General features: G+C 36.3%; 1 protein-coding gene across 10 annotated transcripts in view; it reads right to left on the reverse strand.

Moving 5' to 3' along the window:
* The window catches only part of NFXL1 (nuclear transcription factor, X-box binding like 1), a 56,525-nt gene that overhangs the window by 10,224 nt on the left and 32,666 nt on the right, over positions 1-13,635 (reverse strand). For 8 of the 10 annotated variants that reach the window (XM_069593073.1, XM_069593071.1, XM_069593069.1 and 5 more), the window contains exons 16-19: positions 11,924-11,945; positions 11,057-11,197; positions 6,917-7,083; positions 3,963-4,032 (exon numbers count right to left, since the gene is read on the reverse strand). In XM_069593073.1, coding sequence (XP_069449174.1) covers positions 3,963-4,032; positions 6,917-7,083; positions 11,057-11,197; positions 11,924-11,945 — 400 coding nt within the window. The remainder of the gene's footprint in view (positions 1-3,962; positions 4,033-6,916; positions 7,084-11,056; positions 11,198-11,923; positions 11,946-13,635) is intronic. The other 2 variants (XM_069593076.1, XM_069593075.1) reach the window with 1 other exon arrangement.

The raw sequence follows: 13,635 nt of genomic DNA on the forward strand, positions 1-13,635 counted from the left end.
CAGCTTTCAAATTTTTTTAATTTTTAGCTGAGACATTCATACTGTCAGGCGAGTGTATGCTCCTCGGTTCTGTCTCATCACAACAAAGATTTGGAGTGACGGACATTAAAGCCCTCAGTGCGTCACAGCTCTCGGGTCTTGAGCTTGTTATAGCTCTTAGGTCTCGAACAGACCGTGTTATAGCTCTTAGACAAATCAGTGTTACAGCTCTGTTTTACAGCTCTATTTTACTTAGAAAATAGCAGGAAAATTCATCCTTGAGGTGTGAGGGCATGTCGACCCACAGATGCGAAGAGAAGAGCGGCCCCAGCGCACAGGGGAGAGAGAGAGAGACCCCTTTCCCTTTGGCTCCTCTTTTTATGTCTTTTCCTCCTCCCTGGGCCTGCCCTGTGTAAATTGGGGTAGCCAGGAGTGCTGTTTGTTCTACCTGAGATCCTCACTCCAATCCTCGGACCTTCCTTTGCTCTATTTTCTCGGGCTTTTCCCTTCCTTATCTTTTAGCCACTGCCATTCTGGACTCCTGTTTCCTATTCTAACTACCTAACAATACCAAAACTAAATTTGGATCATTCATACTGCATTTTCACTAATCCTAGCATAGTGCAATGCTACCTACTAGAATGAGTTCCACACTAGGCATTTCTGGGCCACTTCAGTCTCGTTTTTCTCTACACCTAATACTAGGCCCTCAACACAACTTAACAAGCACAATATTTATTCACTATCAAACACCTGTCTAAGAGTATTTGTTTCAGGGACTCCCTCACCTCCCTCTCACCTTCATTCCTGCCAGTGCCTCTAGCCTGTCTTCATAAACAAGACAAACACTTGGCATTAGCTCACCACCTATCCTTTTTTCCCTTCAAAATATGTCTTTACAGCATCTTGTTCTTTCCTTAATCTTGAATGTAATTACATCAGTCATCTTCTCTGAAAGTAATAAAGCACTCTACTTTAAATCAGTGAGTCTGAAGTGGAAAGTGAATAGGGAAACATATCAGAATCAGTAAGGAAAGATCTTTTTGAAATTATATTGACTCATGGCTACAGTGTGGTCTCTTACTGATCATTATTCTGTCTCTTCAGTGTGCTGGAGAGAAAGGAACTTTGGTAGACTTCTAAGATGCTATATTTTTTGACTTAGGTGGGGTTATATGATGTTCAGTTTTTAACCATTTTTATACTGTACATATATGTACTATGCACTGTTGAGTAGGTAATCATTTCATTATTTAAAAAATCAAATCATATAACCATTTCCCTGTTAGATGTGCAGGCATGTATTATCTCAAAAGCCAGATTATATTCTGAAAGGGCAAAAAAGTAGTCCCAAAGAAAATTGCTTAGAATATAAAATATATACAATGACTGTATCTTCTTCACAGCAAAAAAAAAAAAAAAAGACATTTTTAAAAAACATCCAACCCTGGCATTCATTTAAAGATGAGATATCCTACCCTTCGCATTTAAAGTGAGATGGTTTTCCTCTACTCTACTCAGCCCTTAATATCATTTGCTAGCACTTTGGTAAGTCAAAATAAATGGCTTACTAACAAGCAATATTGTCTAGTTCAAAATGTCTCATTTTAATCCCAATAAACTTAAAAGCTCTTTAAAAATAATTAAAGAAAGTTTGCATATCAATATTATTTGTAGATAGATACCCATATCATCATCACCATAGCTGGAACATCCATAGCATTTACCATATACTAAGATCTTTACCTGTTACTGATTCACTTAATATTCAGCACTCTGAAATGAGTATTGCTACTGCCTCCATTTTACACATGAACAATCTGATATACAGAGACATTAAATAATGTATCCAAGTAAAAAATAGAAAAGCTTGCATGGGAATGATAAAACCAAATTCAGAAATGATTTTAAAAGTAGAATTGTATATACGAGGCACGTTTTAAATAAAGGTTCAGTTCTTCACGCTATCTTTATATATTTCCTCTAAGTTTAATTCAAACTTAATTGAACAATCCAATAGACACATGGAGTGTGTATCAGAGAAGCAATGTAACTAGAACACACTTATGCCATCCCCACAGTTCACTCTTACACTCACACTCAATAGACATTTACTAGCTACCTATTAAGTACAACCAGGGACTGGATACAAAGACAAATATGACACAGTCGCTGCCCATAGGAAATCTATAGTATGGTAAGGGGAAGAGAAAACAAACAAATTTATCAATGCATCAGAATTTGTCATAATCCTGTATCTTAAGTCTGAGTCTAAGATTTCTGTGGCAAGTTCAGAAAGATAGTTCTTGGTTGATACCATCATAGTCTACTGGTTCTCAAACTGTACCAGACCAATATTATCATCCTTATGTACGAGCTTATTAGAAATGCAAATTCTGGGACCTCCACTCCAGGCCCACAAAATCAGGAACTCTGGTGTGGGCCCATTAACCTGTTTTAACAAGTGCTTATGATGATTCTGATGCATATCAGAGTTTGAAAACCACTGCTGTAGCCTTATCAGAACATAAACTAGATTGAATTCTATTAGACATAATAATGTTCACCTGTCTACTCCGAGACTGTTCTAAACCTTAATAACCATATGGACCGTTCCCAACCTAAGGATATATTTTTCAAGAAAGTCCAAGGAGACACTAGCAATAACATGGTCTCCAGAATGTCCTAGAATTAAAAAATGATGAGCATGGGAAAAAATGTCTAAATAAATAGTGCATATTCAGCTCCAGTCCCACCCAAATATCATAACAGGATCACAAACAAATCATAACCAAAGCAATGCTAAATTACAAATTAGTGATCCCTGACTTAAATGCTTATTTCTGACAGCAATCTCATCCCAAATTACTGTGTCAGATTAAAAATAAAACATTCTCAACTACTTATTATCTGAAACTTGAATCTGAACAAGAAAATGTATTTTAACAAGGGGAAACTCAGAATTTGAAGAATTCAGAAAATTAAATTTGAAATATCCCATGCCTCAGGTTTCACTTATATAACAAAGACAGGATTATTAAAATAAGCATGTATTGCTTGAAATTTCTCCCTTTTATAATCTCACGTAACTTTTAAAATTCCCAGGTCCAATTTCCAATAGTTCTTAAACAAAAATCCACAAATGTGTCCAAAGTTTTAGTTAAAAGGAAATACTGTTAATAAAAAAGGCATTATCATGCACTGATTTGCTTTTTCTTTAATCAAAGAGACAGACTACTATAGTTACGACTTTGCTGTCATCTCTTCCTGATTCTAAATAGGATAAGAAACACTTAGGTAAATATATAAAGACAAAGAATTAAAGAAAAAAGGTGCTACTAGTACAGTTATAAGTAAAAAGAATTCCTTTATAAATCAAATAACTGTCACTTCCCTACTGCAACGATCAAAAAAGGACTGTCTTAACTTTTAAGTTGGTCAAACAGAGATAGACTGCTTTGGTTTCTCAAAATTACTGCCAGTGATACTCAAAATTATTCCCAGTGAGTTTTTACCTTTTCACTCTGAACAATTTTTCTGAACTACTTTTGATACTTTTAGCTTGAAAACAATGCATGTACCAGCATCATAATCTCTAAAAGAAAAACTTCATACATGAATGCTTTATACTAATTCAAATAATGAGCTTTAAGGTTTATACACACACACACACGATCTGTTTTTTCTACTGTGGATTTACTGTCCAACTGCCCATGAGCCACACAGTTCCTAATCTACTTATCTTTCAAGATGGGAAAACACTAGGTCATAAAAAAATCGTCAAAGGATCATTCCTGCTCCTACTATCCCAAAATTTTGCAGAGATGTGCACTTACCCTAACTACAACACATATCAATCACATTTTGCTTTCTGGGCCCACATATCTAGTGAGTCCAGAAAAGATCTACAATAGGATGAACAAACAACAAAAGAGAAACAATGCCCAAGAAATACAATGTAAAAAACTTGTATTAAATCTTACCTCTTTAGGACACTGATTTTTGCAACAACTCAATAGATTCTTTTCATTTACATCAGCTGTGGTTATTTTTCTAAAAATATGAGAGGAAGTTTTGATGACAGTCAAAGCAAAGTCCATTTTATAGTATGGTTTTTCTAAAAACAGCTCACAATTTCAAACAGCAATGCAATAAGCTTCTCAGAAAAACTTTTTTCAGTTGATTCTGGATTAAGCTATTTATTAATGTTAGAAAATGATTTATTTTATATCAGTTCACTTGAAATCAGTCTGCGCTTTTATATCTGATACAGGGGGTAACTCTGAAGTCATAAACACCAATGAATAAAACTACTTTCTAACAAAGAGCTAGCTGAACAGTAGATACATGAGTCAGTAACCAATGACAGTCTAAACATCCCCATCATACATCTCACTTTTCTCTTCTACCTTTCTTCTCTTTTCCTTTATTCTTTGTTTTCCTATTCCTTTCACTAGACATAATTGCTAAAATACACCATAAGTTTAGCCTCACTAATGTCAAAACTATTATCTTAAGTATCTATATCAAATTAGCTAAAACTTGTACCCTAGATAACACAGGCAATTTTCTTGACAGTTTCATGTAATAATAACATCGTTTTTATACTGGCTCTGCAACTAAAGTTTTCATACTGGCTCTATATTTTCATTCTTACAAGTAAAGTGCTCCCCTCTGAACTTAAAGAGATAATTTTGTTCCTGTTTCTCTATAATTAGAAACAAGTTTTTCAAGGCCTGTATTTTTTATAACTAATTTCTATAGAAGAAACTGCATGAAGCAAAAAATGACTAAAAGGAAAAGATGGCTTAGGAAATGGAAAGTAAATGAAATTATCAGAAAAAATACTGACTGAAGAATTCTGTATAAAACAATGGATTCAAGAAAAGAAAAAAAGAACTCTATAGCTGTGGTAATGGAAACCACTTCCAAGCCATCTACCTCCAAACATTTCTAGCCAAAATCATTCAGCTCATTAATAACAAACAGAATCACCGAAATTCCATGATGTCAGCAAAACTAGAAGATAGAAATTTCTACAAATTGCAAATGACCTGTAAGTAGACAAATAAACACCAACTCCTAGCAGAGCTATTTCTCAAGCTCCCATAGCAAATCTTCACAGACAGCTTGGTAGAATTGTGGAAAAAATGAGAGGTATGAGAAGACAGGGAATGAGCTAATGTTGTACCAGGAAGAAAAAGTCTACCACAAATGTAAAAATACTGAAAAAATCTTGGTAAATCAAAGCAAAAGAAGACGCTTTTAAAAAGTATGCAAGAATCAAGGAGCCAGTGTTAGAAAGGCAATGCTTTGTGGAAGAAGGTAAAAGGAGGTGTCCTTTGGAGACCACAGGACAAACGAAAAAGAAGCCAGAGGGGCAAATTTAGGACACTGCAAGACCAAAGAAAACAAACTCTTGGGACATTCCTGGCAGTCCAATGATTAAGATTCCATGCTTCCACTGCAAGAGGTATGGGTTCGACCCCTGGTTGAGGAACTAAGATTCACAGAGGGCACAGACCCAAAAAAGGAAAGAAGAAAACAGCCTCTATTCATCACTAACACTCGTTAATAAAGCAATATTGTCCCCTTAACTACTTCTTACAAAATTTCTAAAACTAAAAATTGTAATTTTTTAATTTCAACAAAATAATTTTAGTATTTAAAAAGAATAAAATCTGACTTCCCAATTTAAACCATGAGTCTACAGTATAAGTGGGAGAAGGAAATGGCAACCCACTCCAGTTCCTGCCTGGAGAATCCTGTGGACAGAGGAGCCTGGAGGGCTGCTGTCCATGGGGTCACATGGAGTTGGACACGACTGAAGCAACTTAGCATGCATGCATGCATGCATGCACTGGAGAAGGAAATGGCACCCCACTCCAGTATTCTTGCCTGGAGAATCCCAGGGACAGGGGAGCCTGGTGGGCTGCCATCCCTGGGGTCACAGAGTTGGACACGACTGAAGCAACTTAGCAGCCGCAGAGTATAAGTAACAAAAAAATTTTTAAGATACTATCAGCATTTACTTTGGCCACTTGATATGAAAATGACTCACTGGAAAACACCCTGATGCTGGGAAAGATTGAAGGCAGGAGGAGAAGGGGACGACAGAAGATGAGATGGCTGGATGACATCTCTGACTCGGTGGACATGAGTCTGAGCAAGCTCCAGGAGTTGGGTGATGGACAGGCAGCCTGGAGTGCTGCAGTCCATGGGGTCACAAAGAGTAGGAGACAACTGAGCAACTAAACTGATTACCATTTTTCTGAAAGTAAGGTCCAGAAAGTCAGAAATAAACTCATATTCCCAAATTTAATTTGAGTAAAACATACTTACAAAAATCTCACTTGACAGACTTTAGTGAAATGGTTAATTATGTCAGATCATAATTAAATAGAAAAAAAATGAAAAAAAAAATTTCCCTCCACATAATCCACAAGCAAAACCTGCATTTTTAAGTAAGGAAAATATAGAAGTCATATCCTAGTATGATAACTGCCATAACAGTAACATCTGCAATAAACAAAAGCCTACCTTTTAAATCTACGATTTAAAAATTGTGCCTAAGTAACTACGCGCAACTCAACTTTGAACCAACAAAACCCTAGCTGACACTGGTATTTGAACAATCTGCTATAGGAGTGCTTCTGTTGTTTTTCTAAAAGCAAGCTTTTTCCTAACAAAATCTTACATGAAATACCCAAATGGAAAAAAGAGAATTTCCCTGATTAAAATCTAGGTAAAGTATCTGGAAGGTGAAACAGCCTACATTTCTTCCTTCCAGATCTCTACCGGAAAATAAAGGCCTCCAGCCTCTAAGGACCACACTGAAAAATATTCCTTAAAGTATTGTATTAAAGGTTCTGAATTATAAAAAAAGATAACAGTTAAAATGGCTGGTAAAACAAGAGTATTTCTTCAGTCTACTGACCTACATTCCACATAAAGACTTGTGATCTTGCAGTGACATTTTATTCTAAGCATCTGAACACATGGAGGACACTCTCCAGGGTGACATGGCAGGACACACGGATGAGGACAACCCGACGGCCGTGATTTAGAGCACCCTTCTTCACAGTGAAGGCATTCTGGGCCAGCCTGGTAAGTACCAATGAAATAAACCATTGAAATACAGAAATCTAACATTTCTATACAGCTAAAGCTATAAAATTTTTGTATCTCATTGAAAGAAAGGACATCTGCAGCTCTCAGAAATTCAGTTAATAAAATGGTGCTATGCTTACACTCTTCTAAAAATATTCAAATGAATATCAGCAGGATTATCAATGGGACCATAACTGCTTCACCTTTAAAATGGACTTGATTACATGAAGCTTTCCTACTAAAATGTAAATTACTTCCTAGTCAGTGGTAGGAGGTGGGGAGGAAACAGCAATAGCTTACTAATTTCCACTCAAGAAGTATGACCATCATCTAACTAAAGAAATCAACACTGTTAACACATGAATAAAAATTACCAAAGCAATCAATGTTCTAGGAATATTAATCACATCTGGCCAAGGAGAAACACATACACAAGGGAAAGAAAATGACTAGCAGTCTAATTTATTTTTGAATGCACTTCAGTGAGATAAGATTAAATTACATTTACAAATAAATGGACCTTAATGTAGCTCAACAAAGCTCCTCTTTTGTAATCATGGCTGAATTTGGGGATGATAATAAAAATGTTTAACCCTCATAACTTAGTATCCATGTCAGTTCAGTTCAGTTCAGTCGCTCAGTCGTGTCCGCTCAGTCGTGTCCGACTCTTCAGGCCTCCCTGTCCATCACCATCTCCCGGAGTTCACACAAACTCATGTCCATCGAGTCAGTGATGCCATCCAGCCATCTCATCCTCCGTCATCCCCTTCTCCTCCTGCCCCCAATCCCTCCCAGCATCAGAGTCTTTTCCAATGAGTCAACTCTTCACATGAGGTGGCCAAAGTACTGGAGTTTCAGCTTTAGCATCATCCCTTCCAAAGAACACCCAGGGCTGATCTCCTTTAGAATGGACTGGTTGGATCTCCTTACAGTCCAAGGGACTCTCAAGAGTCTTCTCCAATACCACAGTTCAAAAGCATCAATTCTTCGGCACTCAGCTTTCTTCACAGTCCAACTCTTGCATCCATACATGACTACTAGAAAAACCACAGCCTTGACAAGACGGACCTTTGTTGCCAAAGTAATGCCTCTGCTTTTCAATATGCTGTCTAGGTTGATCATAACTTTTCTTCCAAGGAGTAAGCATCTTTTAATTTCATGGCTGCAATCACCATCTGCAGTGATTTTGGAGCCCAAAAAAATAAAGTCTGCCACTGTTTCCCGATCTATTTCCCATGAAGTGATGGGACCAGATGCCATGATCTTAGTTTTCTGAATGCTGAGCTTTAAGCCAACTTTTTCACTCTCCACTTTCACTTAAGTTAATGGAAGTTTCACTTTCATTAAGTTAAATAAGCAGGGTGACAATATACAGCCTTGACGTACTCCTTTTCCTATTTGCACAGTATCCATGTCAATTGCTCTCATTTATTCATGTGAGATGCCAGGCTGGATGAAGCACAAGCTGGATCAAGATTGCCAGAAGAAATATCAATAACCTCAGATATGCAGATGACACCACCCTTATGGCAGAAAGTGAAGAGGAAGCCTCTTAATGAAAAAGGAGAATGAAAAAGTTGGCTTAAAACTCAACATTCAAAAAACTAAGATGATGGCATCCAATCCCATCACTTCATGGCAAACAGATGAGGAAACAATGGAATCAGTGACAAACTATTTTCTTGGGCTCCAAAACCACCATAAATGGTGACTGCACCCAAGACCTTAAAAGACGTTTGCTCCTTAGATGAAAAGCTATGATAAACTTAGACAGCATATTAAAAAGCCAGAGACATTACTTTGCCAACAAAGGTCTATATAGTCAAAGCTATGGTTTTTCCAGTAGTCACGTATGGATGTGAGAGTTGGACTATAAAGAAGGCTGAGCGTAGAAGAATTGATGCGTTTGAACTGTGGTGTTGGAGAAGACTCTTGAGAGTCCCTTAGACAACAAGAAGATCAAATCAGTCCATCCTAAAAGAAATCTATCCTGCATATTCATTGGAAGGACTGGTGCTGATGCTGAAGCTCCTATACTTTGGCTACCTGATACAAAAAGCCAACTCATTGGAAAAGACCCTGATGCTGGGGAAGATTGAAGGCAGGGGAAGAAAGGGACAGATGACGAGACGGTTGGATGGCATCACTGACACTATGGACATGAGTTTGAGCAAGCTCCAGGAGTTGGTGATAGACTGGGAAGACTGGCGTGCTGTGGTCCATGGGGTCACAAAGAGTCGGACACGACTGAATAACAACCAACACAAATTCAGTTCTTTAGTAGATACATATTAGGTAAATTACTAAATTACTAGACCAGAGAGGGACTTTGTTGAGCATCTCTATGTCTTTTTTAATTGACATAAAATTCTAAGCTATTTTTGACATGCAGGATTACAAAGAAAAAGCATTTCAATTATCAAACATTCCTCTATAGTTTCTTTTTTTAAAAATATATATTAACTTATTCCATTAATACTTATTCAGCATTGTGTGCCAGGTATTGTCCCATATACTAGGAATATGCAAGATTGGAGAGGGTCCCTGACCCAAGGAATTTATATTTAAGTAGGGGACTATAAAGAACTTGTAACAGAATATCTTCATATATACTGAGAAAAGATAAAGCAGGACCTACAGGAGACTCAATTGAAATGTTACAGTAAAGAATTTTAAAAGTTTCTGAATTATTTAATTTTCAATACATAAATTAGAATGATTACAAAGTTATCTTCCAAAATAATTTTCATTCACATACACTGCAGTAGCCTTCCCTGAATGTGAGATAGGGATGAACTTGTAGCTACATTGAGAAGAATTGCACATAATTTATAACTCATATTTTGCCAGAGCAATTCACTGTCTAGGAAGCCATGTCAAGTAATCCAAAGTAACTGTAATTCCCCACTTCTTTAAATGAATTTTTTCTGATTCAGTTGATATTCTGGCCATATATCATACATCAGCTATTCTCTAAAGAGATTCTAATCATTATATTAGTTTGATTTTATAAGTCTAGTATCTTCCTCATTTTATCATGACAGTATTTTGACTAAGGATCAAGGTATAGCTCAATGAAGAAATTATAAGCAATACAAGTTACACATATATTTACACACAAAAAAGAATATACTATGGACATTTATGTTGCCATGTATTATAATTACCAAATCAAAGATCAAAACATCTAACAACGCAAGTGAAATTTTCAATAACACAATTCATATAATAATTTAAACATCTGTTAATGTAACATTACTTAGTAATGAAGCTTAAAAATGTTTGACTTATTATTCCTTATTAAGCACACTGCTAAATTATTAGGATTCCCTACAAAATGGACACCTAAGAAAAAACAATATTTTAAAAATAAAATTTTATATTATTTGAAATTTGATTAGCTACATTTGTTTTTCTATGCAAAATGGCAACTTTTAGACTTTTTTTTAAGGTTGATATCTCATATGCTTGTAAAATGCTAATTTTAGTAAATCTCACACAATTTACACATATCCCATATTTGTGATGTTATTTACTGCCAACAGAGAATTTATTAAAATCGTGAACGTCACCTACTACCCATTTTAGAGTTAAAAAACAGCTGAGAGCAAATGCTCCAGACAAAACTTTGAGATATAAACGGATAGCAGTAGAGGTGATACTGCCGCTATTGTCTAAAAAGGACAATTTCTGTACTTTTATCATAAAATCAAATCCTATGTAGTAACACAGGTACAGCATGTAAAGAGTACCAAAGTAAAAGGCTTATTATTATGAGCTAGCACAAAGATACAGAGAGATATACGCCAAGTGTTAAAGCTGGCTGTCTTAGGAAAAGCAAGGAAGGAGAAGGGATGAGGGCAACAAAAGAGAGAGAAATTATAGCAAAATATTTATGGCATAATTATTAAAAGAAAGTGTTTTAAGCATATCATAACCATGTATACATTCAATCCAAGGACATTACCTTTTTTTTGTCAGTGCAGGAATCTGTTTCAGTTACTTTATGACACTCTTTCATACATACATGATTCTGACAAGTTAAGGTTCGTCCACAAACTCTTTTACAAGAATAAGGTCCTACAGCATGACATGGTAGAGGGCTCACCTTAAAATTTAAGAAAAAAAAAATTTTTAAGAAAAAAAGGAAAATTAGCAACGTACACCAGAGAAGGCAATGGCAACCCACTCCAGTACTCTTGCCTGGAAAACCCCATGGACGGAGGAGCCTGGTAGGCTGCAGTCCATGGGGTCGCTAAGAGTCGGACACGACTGAGCATCTTCACTTTCACTTTTTACTTTCATACACTGGAGAAGGAAATGGCAACCCACTCCAGTGTTCTTGCCTGGAGAATCCCAGTGACAGGGGAGCCTGGTGGGCTGCCGTCTATGGGGTCGCAGAGTCGGACATGACTGAAGTGACTTAGCAGCAGTAGCAACGTACACACATACAGAGCCTACTGGAAGCATGTTTCCAAAATGATTGTTATTCATTTGAGAACAAGTTCTATCTAACATATTTCATTAATAATTACTATCAAAATCAAAGTAATCTATCAAAAAAAATCCAAAGAATGAATGCCAAGAAGCAGAATATCCTATTCCTAAAAGGGAAACTCAACAATATAATGCTTCTGTAGTGAATGCATATTCATAGGCTAATTCTCAAATAAAAGCACTGTATATTTTTGAATACTTAGTAGACAAACTCTTACACTCTTTAGAGCACTAAAAAGACAATACATTGACTTTGTTATTTCTAATAGCCATCATATAGAAGAGGAATATATTAATAGATTGTAAGCTTTAGTTAAAGCTTGTGCCTGGAACTCACCTCATGTTTTCCAAGACATTCCCTATAAGAAAAAAAATGAAAACATTATACATTCTTCAAAAAGAATATTTTAAAGCAAAGATGCTAACTCTACTGGTTTTTAAATTAACAATAAAAAATAAACACATATGGAAATAATAAGTGATTATAGAAAGATTCCAGGATACAAAGTTAATATACAAAAGCCAACTGCTGAACTGGAATTTGAAATTAAAAACACACTACCATTTATATCCGGGCTTCCCTGATAGCTCAGTTGGTAAAGAATCCACCTGCAATGCAGGAGACCCCAGTTCAATTCCTGGGTCAGGAAGATCCACTGGAGAAGGGATAGGCTACCCACTCCAGTATTCTTGGGCTTCCCTTATGGCTCAGCTGGTAAAGAATCCGCCTGCAACACGGGAGACCTGGGTTCGATCCCTGGATTGGGAAGATCCCCTGAAGCAGGGAAAGGCTACCCACTCCAGTATTCTGGCCTAGAGAATTCCATGGACAGTATAGTCTGTGGGGTCACAAAGAGTAGGAAACAACTGAGCAACTTTCACTTTCACCATTTATACTAGCACACACAAAAATGAAATACTTAGATATAAATCTAACAAAATAAATAATAAGATCTATATGAAGAAAACTATAAAACATTGATGAAAGAAATAAAAGTAAACCTAAATAGATGAAGAGATATTTCATGTTCATCTTTAGAAAGGTGCAATGCTGTTAAAATGTCACTTCTTCCCAACTTCATCTAGATTCAACACAATTACAATCAAAATCCCATCACGTTATTTTGTGGATATCAACAAACTGAGTCTACGGTCTTTATGGAAAAACAAAAAAACCCAGGATAGCCAACACAGTACTGAAGAACATAGGCAAAGAACTGACACTACCCAACATCAAACCTTATTACAAGGCTACAGTGATCAAGATAGTATGGTATTAGTGAAAGAACAGACAAACACATCAATGGAACAGAGAGCCCAGAAACAGACTCACACAAAGATAGTCGATTGATCTTTGACAGAGAAAGGCAATCAAACGGTGAAAGGATAGACTTTTCAGCATATAGCTGGTGCTGGAACAAAGGAACATCTACATGGAGAAAAATACAAACAGACTTTATACCTGACTGAAGTTACGTCAAAATGGATCAAAGACCTAAATGTGAAACGCAAATCTATAAAACAAAGGAGGAGACGATCTAGGTTACCTTGGGTTTGGTGATGACTTTTTAAATACAACACCAAAAGCACAATCCAGGAAAGAAAAATGGCTAAGTTGGACTTTATTAAACCCAAAACATCTGCTCTGCCATAAGCACTTAAATAAGAACACTTAAATGAAAAGATAAGCCACAGACTGGGAGAAAATATTTGGAAAAACACAGCTGGTAAAGGACTTGTATGCAGAATATAAAAGAACTCTTAAAATTCAATAATAATAAATCAAACAACTCAAATCAATGGGCAAGATCTGAACAGAGGACACTTTATATATATACAAATGGCAAATAAGCATATGAAAAGATGTTTAACATCATTTACCACTAGAGAAATGCCAATTAAAACAGCAATAAGATGTTGCTGTTACTACACACCCATTAGGACAGCTAAAATCCAAAACACTGACAATATTTGCTGGTAAGGATGCAGGGCAAAGGGAACTCTCATACACTGCTAGAGAGAATGCAAAATGGCGCTGTCTCATATAGG

This window comes from Ovis canadensis, chromosome 6, assembly GCF_042477335.2.
Source record: "Ovis canadensis isolate MfBH-ARS-UI-01 breed Bighorn chromosome 6, ARS-UI_OviCan_v2, whole genome shotgun sequence".
Taxonomy (NCBI): domain Eukaryota; kingdom Metazoa; phylum Chordata; class Mammalia; order Artiodactyla; family Bovidae; genus Ovis; species Ovis canadensis.